At 31.0% G+C, this 18,825-nt stretch overlaps 2 protein-coding genes and 1 pseudogene across 2 annotated transcripts; 2 read left to right on the top strand and 1 right to left on the bottom strand.

The window, feature by feature from the left end:
* Positions 1 to 907: 907 nt before the first annotated feature.
* Positions 908 to 2,600, top strand: LOC148199724 (embryo-specific protein ATS3B-like). Its single transcript, XM_088111518.1, has 3 exons — positions 908 to 1,122; positions 1,234 to 1,347; positions 2,087 to 2,600. The coding sequence occupies exons 1-3, from the start codon at positions 1,000 to 1,002 to the stop codon at positions 2,420 to 2,422; spliced, it is 573 nt and encodes a 190-aa protein (XP_087967644.1). The 5' UTR covers positions 908 to 999; the 3' UTR covers positions 2,423 to 2,600.
* Positions 2,601 to 4,621: 2,021 nt separating this feature from the next.
* LOC148199723 (homoserine kinase pseudogene) lies at positions 4,622 to 6,086 on the top strand (annotated as a pseudogene).
* Positions 6,087 to 13,523: 7,437 nt separating this feature from the next.
* LOC124842517 (cysteine-rich receptor-like protein kinase 19) lies at positions 13,524 to 17,120 on the bottom strand. Its single transcript, XM_047319023.2, has 7 exons — positions 15,554 to 17,120; positions 15,117 to 15,254; positions 14,918 to 15,039; positions 14,614 to 14,824; positions 14,233 to 14,470; positions 13,988 to 14,141; positions 13,524 to 13,900 (listed from the first exon to the last, which is right to left on the bottom strand). Exons 1-7 carry the CDS (start codon positions 17,070 to 17,072, stop codon positions 13,568 to 13,570), a joined length of 2,715 nt encoding a protein of 904 aa, XP_047174979.2. The 5' UTR covers positions 17,073 to 17,120; the 3' UTR covers positions 13,524 to 13,567.
* Positions 17,121 to 18,825: the final 1,705 nt, after the last annotated feature.

The raw sequence follows: 18,825 nt of genomic DNA, 5'->3' as shown, positions 1-18,825 counted from the left end.
GTTAATGTTACTTTATTCTTAGTTTATTTACATCTTCATTGATTAAATTATTAATATTTAGTTTAAGTAAACAATATTTTGCTATTAATTAATAACATCACTTATATTATTTAAAATTAGTTTTACCATGTAAGATGTTTGACATATATATTTTTCCTCTTTATTTCCACAAACTATAAACAAGAAAGTTATCTCAACAGAAGATGCAAATACACACTAGTAAATGTTATGATAGAAATAGTATAATGGGATGCATAAGCGATCATAGGAGATAAAAAATGTATTATAACATGATCAAATATCAACTCTGTCTAGAGTTCAATATTCTATTTTAATATCTACATATAATAAGTAATTATCAAATTAGATAATGATATTTTTCTAAAAGAGGTTGTGTTAGTTTAGTTAGTTGGTAGATTGAAGAAGAGATTGCAAGTTTTCACTTTTTAATAGTGTTATGTTTGTTGAAATTTATTATTACTATTATCATGAACAAATAATAAGAAAATGGAAGAGAAACTAAACCGACACGTTTTCGTTTTAATTCACAGTTTCCTGGTCCCATATTGTTTTTAGTGTTACCTCGTTGCCATGCTCATGCATCTATTTTAAAATTCAAACTCGTGCAAAGCACGGAAAGGATATAACAGTAAAAAATAAAAACATGGAACATGGAACGACATGGACAAGGAAAACTCAAGGGATGAAAAGTCGTATTTACCCTTCCTCATTAAACGACGCTTTACCCCCTGCCGTTTATGTGGTGACGTGATGATATAAAACATGGAACGACATGGACAAGGAAAAATTCAAGGGGTGAAAAGTCGCATTCACCCTTCCCCTATAAACGACGCTTTACCCCTGCCGTTTATGTGGTGCCGTGATGTATATAAATATCGTACCCATAGATTCCAAAGCAAAACAAAGAGACGCTGAACTTTGACCATTTTTGTGCAGAACCTCACAAAATTTTGGGGTTTTCAGTTTCTTAGAAAAAAAATGATCAAGTTTGTTCTTTTCTTGTTATGCTTTGCCTCTGCAGTGAGCCTATCAGTTTCAGAGTCGGAAGCTGTTTCTGTGAAACTTCATGCAGCTGAATCCTTCTCTGTTGGGTATATTCAGGTAGTTTAATCTTGATTTTTTAAGAAGACCCTTTTTTGTATTTCATTTTTAGAGTTTAATTATGCAGAAAATGAAAACTAAAAAATGCTTTTATTATTGTCTGTTCAATAGATGAAAACTGCATCGAACTGCTCTTACTTGGTGCTTATAAGCACGAGTTGTTCATCGCCCAAGTTCACAACGGATAAGATCAGTATTGCGTTTGGAGATGGGAAAGGAAACCAGGTTTTGCCTTTTTTCCTTCAATGATTTTCAATTTTCAAGATTTATTTGTTTATTTATTGTGGTGTGTGTTTAAAGAAGGGGTTTAAGACCTATTTTTTGAAGGAAATATTGATGAATATGTTTTTCTAGAAGAGTTATAGCAAACCCTGAATTGATGTTGAACTCCAGAATAAAAGGTCATGGATATTCCTTTCAGGAGTTCACACTGTTACTCTATGGTTCCAAATATTGTTTATCCACATTTTATATTGGTGGAGCCAGATTTGTTTATTGTTTTGTAGTTGTGACAGTTTTTTTTTTTTTTTCTGTAGTTTGACATAAATTGTTTTTCTTCTTCTAAATAAAGTGGGCAAATTAGTACTTTTCTATCCCTTATCGTTACATCTGAAAAGGTTTTTGTTTTTGTTTTTGGAGCAACCTTGCTAAATGCTAACTAACAGAGCACTAGATGCTTGCTCATTTCTAATAAAAAGTGATTAACTTTTGTTGTTATGAAAAAAATATTCAGATATACTTTTATTGTAACTGGGTTTTGTCAACAAATAGGCCAGTTTTGTAGGTGAAAAATTAATGATATTTTATCCCTCACAAATTCCATATTTCTATCCATTATGAAATAAATAGCTGGATAAGTTTTAACCCATGATTGAAAGTTGCACATTCAAAGTGAATAAGAAAGGCTCTGCAGCAACTTGGAAGCTTTTAATGTGATTTGTTTACTTTGAACATGATTTACCAGGTGTATGTACCAAGACTAGATGATCCACTTGCAAAGACATTTGAACAATGTTCTTCAGACTCATTTCAAATAGATGGTGCATGTGCATCTCCCATCTGCTTTGTGTATCTCTATAGATCAGGTGCAGAGCAAGGTTGGAAGCCTGAGAGTGTGAAAATCTTTGGCTATGACTCAGAGCCTGTTACTTTTACTTTCGACACCTCCATTCCCAATGACACATGGTATGGCTACAATCTGTGCCAAACTCCTTCTCCTCCTTCTTCTTCATTCCAACTATCACCTCAGAAATGGCACATGAGTTTGCTTCTAGGCTTTTTTCTTAGCCTTCTGCTTTAATAGTGTTATGGACTTTATCTAATACACCATAAGTAGTAGTGCACTCTATAGCAGCAGAAAGTAGTAGAAACATTATGAGATGAGATTTGTAAGACCCTTGGCCAAAGTCAGTTACTATGTGACTTTGTTTTTATGCTTTATGGGAGTTATGTTGAATTTATGGTATAGTTTTGTGGAAGCGGAAATGCTGGTTTATCTAATGCATTTTTCTCCAAGAAGAATTTCGTATGCCTTTCTATGATAAATGAAATTCACACTTTCTTTAATTTTAAGGATTTCTTTTGTTTTTAATAATATGATTTCCACATGTTTTTTACTTTTAGATTAGTTTTTTACATTTTGTGTGTGTGTGTTTCTAATAGATGATACCTACTTTCTCTATGTATGTCACAAATTGACACTCATTTATAAAAAGTAAAAGTAAAAGTAAAAGTTTTAAAATATGAAAGTTATTTTTTTATTAGGAGTATTTAATCATTATACTTTTGTTTATAATTTAATCAATTCTAACCTAGTTCATGACTCAATCCTTCACTTCAAAATTTATAACGGTTCGTTAGCATATTAGCATCTATATTGTGTTTTAACATTTTAAAAAAATCATTCTTGATAAGTTAAATTGATCCGTTTTCTCATTTTTAATTGTGGTTGTATCAGTCAAGAACTTAATATGCGTAATTTTTGTAATGTGTATCGTTATTATAATGATGTATGCACTCTTTTATTAATGTTGTTTATGAGAATATATACCCTTGTTGGTTTGAATGACTAACATTTTGTTAAGAGTGATATTTATGGTTAATGAAGTAAAGCAAACCGTATAAGAAATTATGACATTAATTCTAATTTAACACTCCTAAATTTATGGTTAATGACTAACAGTTTTTTCTTTTTTTGTGTGAACTCATTTATATTCCTAACAAACTTTAATCTAGCAAATTTAGAGGTTGATGTTTTTTTTTCTACAACGTTTTAGCCAACCTAGTTGCTCAAATATTAATCCTACCTGTAATGCTTCAACTATGATTGGTTTGATGAATTTTAGCACATGAAGATGAGAGTCGAACTTGAGTTCCCTACTATATAGATCACTACCATTATGTGTGAAATTCATTTAAGACATTAACAAAGATGAAGGTAATTCACCTATATTTAAATCATTCTAATTTTGTTTATAAAAGGTTATTTAACTTTTATATTTTAAAACTTTAATTTTAGTTGATATGATATTTTAAAATAAAAAGGAAGTGGATGTCACTTAAAAGAATAAGGGAGCCAAGTGCTCCTTATTATAAAGATAAGAAACGTAGATGTGTTTGTTTAAAACTAGCAATTGTTAGTGTTATTTTATTAAAAATATAAGAAAAGTAAGTGTATATTTTAAAACTAGAGGTGTATGTGTGATTTAGTATAATTTCATGAATGTACCCCTAAAAATTTCCGTTTTAAAATATTCCTCTTAAAAGATAATAAATTTATTAAATATGTTTTATTTTATAAGTTGACAATAATAAATATGCACTAGATCCCTATCTCTTAACAAAAGTTGAGTTTTATAAAATAACTCATTAAATAATTTATGAAACTCATGGTATTAAATGAAGATCTAAGACTCGTAAATTTAGAATTTTAATAAATTTTAATTGACATAAGATCATGCGCAAAAATAGTGAAGTAGTGGCATAAAAGTGGGTAAAGAAAACACAAAATCATAAATGAGTTAGGTTTAGAAATAATAAACGAGTTAGGTTTAAACATGTTAAGAGTTATTTTTTTTTATTTCGGCTCCTTAAATTTTTTATTATTTTAATCTTATAGTTAAAGTCTTCTATTTTAAATGATGATACAACGTATAAAACATCAAATTAGTGTTTTTTTTAAGGATTTTGATTCCATACAATTCGAAATATTAATAAATGAATCAAATCAATTCGTTATGAATTATTTTGCATTGAACTAGCAAATATGTTTTTTTTAATATGAATGTGTTAGCTTTATGAATTCATTATTAAAACAAAATTGATAAACAATTTATTATAAATTAATGTCACAAATATATTTAAATAATTAAATTCTCTCTTGATATATACTTTAATTAAGAATTCATGTATTTATCTTTGATGGTTATGGTTTTGGTATTTTTGAATTTAGAGATAAAACGGTGGATAAATAAAAAAAATAAAATGGAGAAGATAATAGATGAAGAAGAGAATGAAGATGAAAATTTTGCAGGAAAGTAAATTACAATAAAGTAAATTATCAAGAATAAAATAAGAACTGATAAAAGAAATTAACAAAAATGGTGATCTAAATTGTTACAACCAACAACACTAAATTAGTCATTTCTCCTTATCGACGGCATTATCAAAATGTTTGAAATTGTACCACAATTTATCATCCTTAATTTACATTTGAACTACCTTTCATATTTTCTTCTGTTCTTCTGACAATTACACTGCAAATAATATAAAAGCAAAATTACATAAAACGAAGAAACTATCTAAAATATCCATGTTGTACAAGGTTTACCAATTCTTTTCACTTTTCTTAGTAATTATTATGAATGACTTTTTTCTTGATTCATTTTCAAGCATTGTTTCCATGGTTCTTTTATTGATGTCTTTCTGTCTCAATCAAACTTTGCTTGATCTCTTGACAATACTTTCTTTCAATCCATTGTTTCGATTATATCTATCATGGTATATTTTACTTCCTTTAACCTTTATATGTCAATTCAATTATTTATTCAGTTAATTATTACAATATATATAGGGTTAAATATATTTTTAATTCCTAAAGTATCAAGCGATTTTGGATTTCGTCCCTCTTCGAAAGGTTTGTTTATTTTCATCCTCTTAGTTTTAAAACTCTTATTTTTAGTCCTTAAAATTGAACGGCGTTAAGTTTTCTTTGATGTGTCAAATGATAAGTCACATCACTTTTCTTTTTTCTGAAACGTGTCAATCCAGTCAATCTTTAACGTTACCCAAAGGTTGCCGCTACTACTGAGAACCTGTCAACCCAGTCAATTTTCACCCGGGCGAGATACGCATCTCCGACATCACCGGCCACTCTCCCGACAAGCTTAACAAAAACCCTCTATGGAACTGCGCTGGCATCGCTGCCATCGAAGTCATGAAAATGCTCTCCATTCGATCCGTTGGTCTCTCGCTCTCCCTGCAGAAGGACCTGCCTTTGGGAAGCAGTACGGGATGGAGCCCCGCCAACGCCGCCGATGCGGCCGTGGTAGTGAACGAGATGTTTGGGAAGAGATTGAGCATGGAGGATCTTGTTGTGGCGTCGTTGAAATTGGAAGAGAAGGTTTCGGGGTATCACGCAGACAACGTGACCCATTAATCATGGGGGTTTCGTGCTGATTCAGAGCTATGAGCCGCTGTAGTTGATAAAGCTAAAGTTTCCTGCAGAGAAGGAGCTGTATTTCGTGCTGGTGAGTTCAGAATTCGAAGCCCCGACTAAGAAGATGCGCGCAGTGCTTCTCAGCGAGATTGGGATGGCGCACCACATTTGGAATTGTAGCCAGGCTGGCGCTCTGGTGGCGTCAGTGTTGAAGGGTGGCGTCGGTGTTGAAGGCTGGCGCTCGATCATCCCAATAACATTTCTTATTTCACATTCATTTTTCATCATTGCTTCTGTTACTCTCTGACACCACCATTTTACCATAATGCTTCTCACATCCTTTTGCGTGTTTGGACTAATCTCTTGCACAAATTGTTCTGTTATGAAGAATCACTCTACTGACTCTCTTTGTCAAAGAAAAAATTGTTGTCATGTTCTTGCCATGTCTCAACTCCCCACTTTTCTTCTTCGCATCAGAAACTTGAATGGTATTATATAAAATGAAGACCCTTTTCAGATCAGATTATTGTTGATCTATTTTGCCTCTGAACATTCATATACATCATTCATTTTGTCAGGACAAGTCCACTCGCATTTTGTTCCCAATCCCACAGTTTATGTTCTAAGCTTCTTGAAATTGTTGTGATATTCTGATTAAATCTTGAGTTTAGAATTTTGTTCAGGTTTTGAATTGCGTATCTTTTTTAAATGCATCCATGACTGAAACTCCATATAATCTGTCTCGGCTTTTGTTATTTGTAGCCAGTGGTGCAGAATGAATTCTTACATACCTTAATATGCTTACTAGGATCTTGAAGATTTCAAAAATTGGATTTCTTTGACTTCCCCGGGACACTAGTAGTGCGGACTCATCAAGTGTATTTGACAAAGGAAAAGCAACCATCTGGTGTGTCTGAATAAAAAGAGAAACATAAACCAAGCTGGGAGCTGCATCTGGGTGGCAACAATTTAAATAGATGAATAACTTTGAAAGAACTAGATCAGGTCAGTGTTATGGGGAGCTCAAAGGCAGGTTTTAGGTTTTCTTTGCTTCTGTTTTCTTTTTCTACTCACTACTTGAGAACCTTTTTGTCTTTCTACTCTCATGTTCTCTTCTTCTTCCAACAACATATGTAGAGAAGGTGTCGCCGGTAGAGGAGCGAAGCTGGAGGCGGAGATGAAGGAGGTGAAGGTCGAGGTGACGATGGAGTCGTAGGAGAATAAAAAGAAGAAGAAAAATAACGTGATACACAATAATGAGGGAAGTAGGCATAACACGTGGCTCGCCGTTTGTCACGTCAAAAAAAGTTTAACGTCGTTCAATTTTAAGGAACTAAAAATAAGAGTTTCAAAATTAAGAGGATGAAAATGAATAAATCTTTCAAAAAGAAACAAAATCCAAAATCGTTTGATAATTTAGGAACTAAACATATTTAACCCAATATATATATATATATATTACAATGATATAATTCTCTCCATTATGTCATCAAATAGTCAAATGCTATAGCATATTAAAATAATAAAAATTTATGAACTAAAATGATAAAATAAGTATATTAAGAAAATCACTATTCAGAAGTGGAAAAACATTAATGTTTATTTTTGTATGGTCAATTATTATTCCAGAGAAAACCAGATAGGACAAGCTCCCTAGTTTTTGTTTTTAAAATTTTGTTTTTTATTTTAATATATACAATATATATATATATTAAAAAATTTTAATTATGTAAATTTTAACTGATTAATTAAAATTTCTAACTAGATAAGTTAAAAAATTATTACTTCAATTATAATTAATAATTAAAACTTAATTTATACGTATTTGAATTAAATAAATATTTCTCTCACTTAAATAATATAATAGAAAAGAAAAATTCATTTAACTTTTAATTTGAAAAAGTTAATATCTAGTTCATTCTATCTCGTTTATGACTCGTTGAATTGACAAACAAATCCGATAAAACAAAACATGTAAAATGTATCGTCCTACCATGGTCATCTTTAGTCATTCTTATCCATAAATTATTTTCACAAATTAGTTAACTTAAAAATATTTTTCATTTGAATTAAAATTTTGCATGGAGAATTATATTTATTTTTATTGTGTTTTTATGTTAAGAATTCATGTGAGTTTTAATCGAAAATTAAATATAAATAAGAAAATTGAACAACATTAAAAAATAAAATTTACAAATATATTGTTTTAATTAAGGTTTTTGACAGAAGATGATGTCATAATTTTTTATATTATAATTCATTGTTGTTGAATTTTTTGATGTGTCCCCTTCATAAACTCAATATTGGTATTAGAGTTAAGTTTGTCTTTGTAACAATGTTAAGATAAACAATGATAAGTAAAAATGTCAGTATCAATGTGAAAGAGACTCACACTTGAAAAAAGATTATTAGGAATCCAAGGCGATATTGTTTTAAGGTTTTGAGGATCCATTTAGACTAATGTTGAGTAAATTTTCTACGAGATAAAATTTATTGATTAAAGTGTTATTATGTACGAGATTTAAGGAACATTTTTAAATGAGATAACCTTAAAGATAACATTGGAAATAAGTTGATTTATCTTATGAATTGAATTTAATCTCTCAGCCCTTTTTGAATATATGCACAAAAGAAGCATAAAATGCGACTTATGTATAAGAAATGGGCTTCAAGCCTAACTCAACCCCACAAAAACGGCTTGTAAGATGAGGTTTGCACCCCACTTATATATATATATATATATATATATATATATATATATATATATATATATATATATATATATATATATTATAATTTGGCCTTATCTTTAGTCGATGTGAGACTTCTAACACCCTCCTTCACGTCGATGTATAAACATATCGTGCGTGATAGTAGAAATGGGTGGTCCGATAACAGCCCGATAGCGGGTGAAATAGAAGAATAGAATGCCCACATAAAACTTACTAGGATAGGCTCTAACCATGGCTCTGATACCATATTAGAAAGTGAATTTTTAAGCCTAACTCAACCCTACAAAACTGGCTTGTAAGGTGAGGTTTGCACCCCACTTATATATTATAATTTTACCTTATCTCTAGTCGATGTGAGACTTCCAACACATCGCGAGGATATGCTCCAACCATGGCTCTGATACCATACTAGAGAGTGAGGTTTTTAAGCCTAACTCATCCTCACACAATCGGCTTGTAAGATGAGGTTTACACCCCACTTATATAATATAATTTGGCCTTATCTCTAGTCAATGTGGAACTTCCACCAGTAGTCTTCCACTTAAAAGAGAAAAGTTTTTTGATTGAGATTCTCGTAATTTCATAGTTAATTAAAAAACTATATACAATAAACATGTTATTCTTTTCTTTTATTAAAATGAAATATATATTTTTTTCTTCTTTTTGAGTCTTGAGTCTTGATTATTATTTGTAGGATTGTTTAATTGCTTTATTAGAATTCTTGTCAGAGTTTACTATTGACCTTTGATTTAAGTATCATGAACATTTTTTTATCTTATGGAGTATAATTAGCACTTCATTCATATATGTTGGAATAACTAGTGAAATATGTTTTCACTTACGTTCATTTAAAATAGTGAGAAGCTAAGATAAATTAATTAATGTTGAAATTCAAACTTAAACACTTATTTGCTTAACTACACAAGTAAAATGAGATAGTAGGATTTTACATGTATATATTGAAACATATGTAGAAACATATGAAGTCTAAATAGTGTCTTAATTTTATATGTTGGAATAATTAATAATTTAAACAAATTGATGTTTATCTTGCTAATTTAATTTTTGTTTATAAATTAAATGAATGCTAATATAATAAAGATTTCGACTATGAAAAAGTTGGAGAGTCAACTTGTCCTTTTTTTTTGTTTGTGCCTGCTTCAACTTGAAATGAATGTGTTTAAATGATATTTCTTTTTAACAGTTATTGTGAGAACTGTGGATTTCATCATAAAGATGATAACTTTCTATTTGATATATTTTCTAACAACTTTTGTATGACACATTCTTAATTATGAGTTATTGAGATCACAAATGTTTGATATTAACACATTACAAATTCTTTTTTGTGAGGGATATATGACTTTTTTTTCCAAAGTTTGTCACATTTATTTACTAATTAATTTTCATAACGATCAAACTAATTAACTATTGTTTTGCAAAGTTAATCTTGTAAATGTCTTTTGCTAAATTTTGAAAGATGGACAAATGTAACAATCATGTTTTCTTGTCTATCCCTTCTTTTGTGTAACACCTATAATTAGTCTAATATCTATTTGTGAAGATAGATTTAAGGGGAGTAAATGAATGAATCTGAGGGTAAATATTTTTGTGTTTCTTTTAAGATATTTGAAGATGAAAGAGGGTAAGTTTCAAGGTGAAATTTATGAAAGATTTGATATATGTGGTATAATAAAAAAATATTTTAATAAATTAAAATATAAAATTACTTGTTTACCTTAAAAGTTATTATTATTAATATTATTTTTATTTATTGTTATTATGATTAATATTATTTATTATTATTAATATTATTATTAATATTGTTTATTAATAAAGGATGCCAACCTCAAATAACATTAGAGACCAAGCCATACACCACTTCCTTAATAGATTGTACCACCTAGAACATCATGTGTAGTTTGATCATTTGAATTGAGGGTAGTTTGATCAATATAATAATATTACCTTCAAATTTCTCCATTAATGTAAAGATTATAAAAAGTATGTATCTCACAAATTCATCTGTTTCCCTATCCTCACTTGTGTATACAAGACGTTCTATGACATGTGAAATAATCTTTCTATGACAAGTGTTCTGGCGTAATAGTTTTGCCCATCATAGAAAGTTCGTACTTTCTACGACGTAGCAAAAAATATATCATATATAACTTACTTTCGATTACCTGTTATAGAAGGTCTAATTTACAATGACATACTTTCAATTATCTGTCATTGTATGTTCAACTTTTTATGATGTATTTTCGATTATTTATCATAGTATGTCCAGTTATTATGACATATTTTGAAAACTACATTATAGAAAACTAGATTTTTTTTTGTTTTATCATCCTATCCATTCAATTTACCTGCAAATCCCAAAAAATTCACCAGACTAAACAGTGCAAGCAAATCAAATCATACATTAAATTGTTCAACAATATTTTAAACATTACATTGTATATACATAAACCGACATACAATGTTTACAATTGTTACACTAGGTAAATGTTTTAACATATTCAAGTATATACATACACATATGTAATATATTCAAAAAATTCAAAATTCATATTCTTGAAAATCAAATTGAATAAACTTTCACAATTTTGAAAGTACTTTTAGATTAAAGTTTATTTAGATAAAGCTAAGGCTTTGGAAATTATAGAGAAGGTTTAGAAAGAACACACACATACCAAAATTGGTGGAAGATAATTTTTCTATTATGTTATAGTGAAGGTTTAGAAAGAACACACACGTACCAAATATTATCATCAAACACTACACCGATGAACGTGTCTTTGGTTCATCCATAAGTCCATTCCAATATTAAGATCAATAGTGGGCATTGAGACAACAAGCTTTCTACAGAAGATTAAGAAATGATAGTCGCATAATTGTTCTGGTCATTGGCTCCTAAAAAGTTAATGGAAACGATAACTCATCTCATTAATTGAGAAGAAAAAAAAGATAATCATCAATGGAGGTTACACACACCAAACTCATCTTAGCAATTGAGGTCACCTATAACACATATATCATAAGTGATACAAAAACTTACTACATTCATCAACAAACATTTTTTTTTTCCAATCAAAGGACGCTATATCTATAGTCTCCATCGTCAAAACTTATTCACCAACAAAATAATTCAATCTTATGCTACGTAATAACCTGGGCAAAAAGGCATTATAGATATTGTACGAAATAGTCCATAACTATCATACATTATTAATAGGACACAATTTTCATTCGCTTATTAGATAGTTAATGAGGGTCCCTAAACCATAGTATTTGAGAGCAACAAGATCATAAAGCTCTTGCAACTACTTCTTCGTCATGATATGCCCTTATCCAAAATCCACCAACAACTAACATCATTAACTTACGAAAGGATGCAGAACGAGAAATTTCAATGATGATGAAAGCAAAAGAATAAAACTCTATTTGGATAAGCTTCTTCATATACATTTAGAGAAGAGATCACGATAAGAAAGTTACTAAATTAAACTTATCCCACAACAAGATCTTTCATCTAATTTCCCCAAGAGGTGTGCATATGTTGATTTCAACATACAAAATAAGTTTAATCCATTTTATGATTTCTTCTCCTACACGTTTTTTTTAATTTTGAAGTTTATCCAAACATGATCTATGCGAAGCAATGCATTGCAACTCACCCAAGTAAACTGACCCCACCATGAATGAACCATTGTCCAACGAACCAATTCCGAAACAACGGGGAAAAGAAAAACAGGTAAGCTACTTTAGCCTGACACAAGTCCAAACCCAAAATGATGAACAAACCAAACTAAACCATGTTTTCCCATCTTATTCTGATTCTGATTCCACATACTCTTATCCTAAAGATGCATTTCATAATGGTCAGTCCACATATGCTTAATCAATCAATCCACAAAATTCTGTTAGCAACGATCCAAGATACATATTAACTTCATTAATCAATCAACCTTAACTTTCAAGAAAAAAATCCATTCATTTCATCAAAATTGAACCTTACTAAGTAACTATCTAGTGACATTAAGGTATATAGAGCTCTGTTTTCTAGCGGCGTAGGGAGGCATTTTGCTGACGCACTCTTTGACGATGCAACCTCACTCCTTCTTCGCTTTCTTCAATCCTTGATAGAGCAAGAGCTTATCAATTGCCACCGCAACTTCCAACGTCTTTGTGAACTTTCTAGGATCGAAGGAAGACAAAGCCATGATTAGAGAAAATCTTAACCCTAACTTGAGAGAGAAAAGTGCATATGTTCGTTTAAGTGATAGTGATTGGAATTTGGGAATGGAAATGAAGTGAAATGGGAGTAGGAGTGAGTGAGGGGGAAAACTACATGATAGTGAGTGAGGGTGAAATGGCATGGAGGCAATGACTTGTGGGATGTCCGTGAAGAGAAGAAGAAATGATGCGTGAACGTAGAGAAGAAAAGATGATGCGTTAATGAACTAAAAAAATTAGGGATTGAGATGTATGACATCATAATAAAGCATTACTGTGACAAGTCTTCCTAGACATGTCATGATAGGTTTTGAAACATAATTTCAAATTTTCCACTAAACTCAACCTATTATGAGAGGTGATGAACTAACTATCGTAATAAATACTTACTAGAACAAATATAGTAAGTTTTTATCACAATTTCAAGTTTGTCATTGCGTCCACTTATTATGACAGGTACCCTTTTACCTGTCATAATAAATATCATAATAAGTTATCATAGAAAACAATTTTTCTATTAGTGCCTTAAATAATTGAAAAGGAACACAAAAATCCATGCTTTCCATTGCTCGTGAAATGATATTCCCCAAAGAGAACACAACATTAGTTTGTTTTGTTTGAGGCATCTCCTCAATAAAAATTTATACTTGTTTGAAATGTTCGAATTTCTTTATCTCATATATAATTGTCTTTTTATTGCACTATGATATAAAAATAAACAAAAAAGTATTTGAAAAAAAGGATATTCTTAGAAAATATATGACAAGGCAATATCATTCAATAAAAATACTCATATACAATAAAGACAACTAGTTCATTAACGAGGAAAACATTCACTTGTAGACATTTCATTGATTGATAATGGCTTAGAAATATTCATAAATCTTCTAGAACTAGATTTCCTCCCAATAGATTTGGAATCCATTCTTTCGTGCAAGAAAAATGCTGGTCTTTGTGGAGTTGGCAATTCACTAAAATGACCATCAAGATATGAAACAATTGTTACCATTGTTGGTCTAACATCAGGACTTTCTTGAACACATAATAGACCAATCTGAATACACTTTATAACTTCAATTTCTGCATAGTTTTCTCTAATATTTGAGTTCAAGGTTCTTAATGGTGTTTGAGCCCTCCATTGTTTCCAAACCTGTAAAAATATCAAACTAAATGTTAAAAAAAGTACATGGATTTATGTTTGAAACCAAGAAATAAATTGTTTAATTACAATACTTACATAACTTAGGAGGCCGTCAGCTATATGATGTGGTTCAGGAGGATATATATTTTTTCTTCCCGTAATAATCTCTAAAACCATTACTCCAAAACTAAAAACATCTGATTTTTCTGAAAATTGTCCAAACATTGCATATTCTGGAGACATATAACCACTATAAAATAAAATTACACAAATTAACATTTATTCAAGTATATCTTTTGTAAAAACAAAAGGGCAAAGATAGATAAACATTATCAACTTACCATGTTCCAACAATTAAATCTGTGCTTTCTTGGTCTTGACTTATTTCAATAATTTTAGCAATGCCAAAATCTGAAATTTTTGGAGTCATATTTTCATCAAGTAGAACATTACTCGGTTTAAGATCACGATGTATGATCTTAAGTCGAGAGTGTTCATGTAAATAAACAATTCCTCGTGCAATACCTCCAATAATTTTATATCTTTCATACCAACTTAATGATCTATGTGGTTGAGGATCTACAAAATAGTGTAAATGAAATATGTGAGTATGAAACTTAATTTGTAATATATGGATGAAATTACATCAACTTGGTCAAAAGAGATTACATAAGGATGAATATAAATGTTGACTAGGAAAGTTTAGGTTGAAAGTATCTAACCAAATAAAAAGTGATCAAGACTCTTGTTGGGCACATATTCGTAAATAAGTATCTTTTCTTCTTCTTCAAGACAAAAACCAATGAATTCTACTAAATTTCTATGTTGAAGTTTGGCAATTAATAATACTTCGGTCTTGAACTCAGCAACACCTTGTTTAGAACTTTTTGAGAGTCTTTTTACCGCAATTCGACGTCCATTAGGAAGAATACCCTACAATATAACCATTTTTACGTACGTGTAAATTAAAAACATTAAATATATCCAAATGTTTACCCAATGAAAAGATTATTATCGATCTTTTACCTTATAAACTTCTCCAAATCCACCTTTACCTATCTTGTTTTCGTTGGAAAAGTTATTAGTTGCTAACTCAATTGCTGTCAAATTGAAGTGTAAGGGCTCCAAAGTGGCAGTTTCATGACCAACTAGCAAATATGATCAAATTGTTAAGTAAGTTGTTATACTTCTTGAATCAGTGAAAGCAATCTTTTACAGCACGTACAATTTTCCTTGAGAATGGTCGCATGGCTCTTTCTTGTATTTCTCCTTTGAAAATAAAAAGCCACGAAGAAGAGCGTCATCAAAATAATTGTGGGCACAGTAATCAATATAATTCTTCGTACATTGATTCTTTTATTTCCTGCATAAAACAAGTCACAAAAATGCCATTATAGACTACTGATAACGTTGACTTAACATGGTTGTTTGTGGTTAGTCCACGTTAGCTTTTGAGCATCAGATTGTAGAAAATTCCAGACAAGTATTATTTATGATAATTTTTATACACATGGAACCACAATCATAAAAACATCATCACAGTCATTCAAAAGTATTATAATCTTTGCAAGTAATTCAGTGATTTTGTGAAGAAGCTTTATACAATTACTACATATATATATAACATTATTTTTATTTTCATGAAAAATATATTATTATAACCTGATTCGAGATTAACTGGTCTTGCAGATGGAACTTTGTCGAAGTAAAACTGTGAAAATTCAAATCTGATATTGCAACTAGGATATAGAACTCTTCCCGCTGTGCTTTCCAAAAAAGGCCATGGAATTTCTGTTCCTATCAAAATTCCCAAGCAACCCTTGCAATCGTCAGTAGGCAAATCATGCGTGCATTGTGCAAGAGTGTAAAGGATTTGTTGATCATTCAGTTTCATTGAGTATTTTCCAAATCTTTCATCACTGTCTCCTGCCATAACTGCCACCTTATCTAGCGTCTTCGCTAATGTAACACTGAAGGAACTTTGTTTCTCGTTTCCTTGAGTGAAATTCAGCTCCGAAAACATAGGACTTGTCTTTACTGTTCTAAAAAATTTTCTGTCGGAATAGCGAACCATGCATTGGCTGAACCAAACTATACCCTCTTGGAGGGAGTTGCATTCTAATGCTATTCGATGTGTTGCGTTTTGGACGCATTTTTCACACACGTCATAGGGAACGTCACCTCGGCACATGAAGAGGCCATAAACTGTGCTGTTCACATCAGCTTCGTAATATTTCCTTTTGGTGGCGTTGGAAGATAGGTAAGAAAAGAGGGTGATGAGGCTTATTTGTGAAGTGTTATTGGAAGCGAGGGTTTTGTTACTCGAGCAATTGTGAGAGAGATAAAGAGGGTCTTTTGAAAACGTTAAATCTGCATGATGAGAGGTTTTTGTTTCGGGAACAAGCTCAGGTGAAAGGTTTGTCGGTGGAACGAGATAAAAAGGATAAGATTCATACCTAATGTTACAACTGGGATAAAGAACTTTCCCTCCAAGTCTCACCCCAGAACATTGTGGAGAGTTTGGAACATTCCTTATGGCTTCACCGAGGCAGGTTCTGCAATCATTAGGTGATAGATCAGGTGAGCATTGAGCCATACAATAAAGGGTCTGGTTGTGGGAATCAGACACGCGTGCTTCCCTCGTAGAAAACATCTTGGTATTGTTGTTAACCATAGGAGCACGTGCTGCTGCATCCGCTGTTTGGTTCATGGTCAGAAAATATAATTGCATGAAGCTTTCAGGGTTTGAGAACACCTTGCCAGTGTTGCATTGGGTTGTGGCGACGGTGGAGAAGAAGTAGTTGGTGGAATAGCGAACCATGCAGTCTTCGTACCAAGTGACAGATTCTTTGGACAGAGAACAATCTGAGGATAGTTTGTTTTTTGCACCTTGAACGCATTTTTGACAGTCATGAGGTGAAGAGTCACCCCTACACATGAACAAGCCATAGATAGAGTCTGAGGGGTTTGCACATGAGAAATTGGTGTGGTATTGCGTGTGGCCAGAGGACAAAGAAGACAGGTTATTAAGGAGGATTTTGACATTAAGTTGGAGAGAGGTATTGTCGGTGGTTTGTTCACTGGAACAATATTGGTAGAGTGGAGCATAATGTTGTGGCTCGGTGATTGCGAAGTTGAGGAAGTTAAGGATAAAGAAGATGAAAATCTTGTATGAAGCCATGCATGCTTTGTAAGAAAATTTGTTCAGAGCACTGTCATATGAAGCAAGTCACTACTGCAACTATTTTTTTATTTATAATCAAATATTCCATAATCCATTAATTTTAAACATCCATGTCGTATTTTTATATATATATATTTTTTCTAACATGTGTTTTTGTTAAGTTTTATTAGCATTATTCATGTCCACCGATATCTTTTAATCCTTCAATAGATGAAAGGGATGATAATTAGTCAACCAGGAGATAGGTCAACTGATAAGGTGAATAAAACTTGGAAAGCTTAGCTTGTGGTGCAAAATAAGGGATAGCTCACTTAATTATTGCGGACTTCTTATACGATTTTTTCCATGGCTTTTAAGATTTTAATTTTCTCTACAAAAAATTTCTATAAATTTTGGAAAATTTAGGACGATATGTAATAAATAAGACAGATTTTTGTTTTTATAAAAACTATATACTACATTTTATTTATGTCACAATCAATTATTATTCTGGTTCTCCTACCAGTTTCTCAAGCTCAACAAGGGTTAGACTTTCTTACACGTTTATATTGTCTTTTGGAAAATATTTATCATTATAGGTCATACAAAACACGAAAAAAATTCCAAATTCTCATTATGGATAAAAATTTATCGTCATTTTAATTCAATAGTTATTTACTTAAATATATTGGAGTGTCTTATTTGTGTTGGAGAGAAAAATCAACATAAAAAGCATGGCAATCCTGAATCCACTTGTATTATATTACCGAAATCAAAGCACACTATTGTTCAACAAAAATCTCATACTCTTAAATTCCATGTTAACACTTTTTAAAGTATGGTAAGATAACATTATTAATTAATCATTGCATTGCAGTTGTTGATAAACACGTATCTTAGATCCACTTGTAAAATAATTTTCAACTTTCACGTAAGAGTAAAAATTGTAAAATATGAGTTTAGAAGTGCATAAGAGAATTCAGTAAGTACTTCCTATAATATTAATATATAGAGTTTTTTTTACCAGTACCAAAGTTTATAAAATAAAAATAATATAAGTTATACTTGGTTTTAAGTTTATGCATAAGATATATTATTCCATTATAAATTATAAATATTCTGACATAAGTCTATTAAGATAGCATATAAAATATTATTTGCTTTGAAACTTAGAATTCTATCACAATTTTATTTTTAAAAGACGTTTAAGAGCATGAGAACAATATATTAAAATTGTCCTCTGAAGTGAGGGATAAGGGAATGATGGTTTGTCTTTGGACCTTCTATTAGGTTTATCAAGAGAGAAGGTTTACTAGGAGATACAATATTAATGAGACCTGAATTCAAAATAAGAAATTGACATTTCTTTCAATCCAAAACTTTAAAACAATGAGTTAATGAGTCTTCATCGTTATGCAGTGCTCCACTTTCTCATTTCTACCCTATGTTAAACTTAGACTCAGAGTTGAATTCCCAACAATCTTTCCCTCAAGAGTGAGTTTCTTCCACATTGCTACATTCCTCCTCCAACAAAAATATTTCTAACCACGAGTACACCTTTTCGTAGGACCATTGTACTCGTTGAGATGGTCACCAAAATTAACCATCGACTTTGAGACCACTTATTAGATTTATTGAAAAGGAGAAAGTTCACTAGAGAGATACAACACCAATTAGACATGAGTACACACATGTAAGGAATTAATAACACTCTCAACCAAAATCTTTAAAGCAATGAATTATTTATATAGTATTTCACTTTCTCATTTCT

Source organism: Vigna umbellata, chromosome 4, assembly GCF_029865625.1.
Source record: "Vigna umbellata cultivar VRB3 chromosome 4, Vumbellata_1.0, whole genome shotgun sequence".
Lineage (NCBI taxonomy): Eukaryota > Viridiplantae > Streptophyta > Magnoliopsida > Fabales > Fabaceae > Vigna > Vigna umbellata.
Note: the sequence above shows the minus strand (reverse complement) of the source record. Positions and strands in the feature narration are given on the sequence as shown.

What these genes read in the sequence shown, in the direction of transcription:
- LOC148199724 (XM_088111518.1), top strand. Translation starts at nt 1,000, where the DNA reads ATGATCAAGTTTGTTCTTTTCTTGTTATGCTTTGCCTCTGCAGTGAGC. An exon ending in TCTCTGTTGGGTATATTCAG is followed by an intron (nt 1,123 to 1,233) that starts GTAGTTTAATCT and finishes TCTGTTCAATAG; the next exon opens with ATGAAAACTGCATCGAACTG. An exon ending in GAGATGGGAAAGGAAACCAG is followed by an intron (nt 1,348 to 2,086) that starts GTTTTGCCTTTT and finishes ATGATTTACCAG; the next exon opens with GTGTATGTACCAAGACTAGA.
- LOC124842517 (XM_047319023.2), bottom strand. Translation starts at nt 17,072, where the DNA reads ATGGCTTCATACAAGATTTTCATCTTCTTTATCCTTAACTTCCTCAAC. An exon ending in GATTTGGAGAAGTTTATAAG is followed by an intron (nt 14,825 to 14,917) that starts GTAAAAGATCGA and finishes GTTATATTGTAG; the next exon opens with GGTATTCTTCCTAATGGACG. An exon ending in GATTTAATTGTTGGAACATG is followed by an intron (nt 14,142 to 14,232) that starts GTAAGTTGATAA and finishes TTTATTTTATAG; the next exon opens with TGGTTATATGTCTCCAGAAT.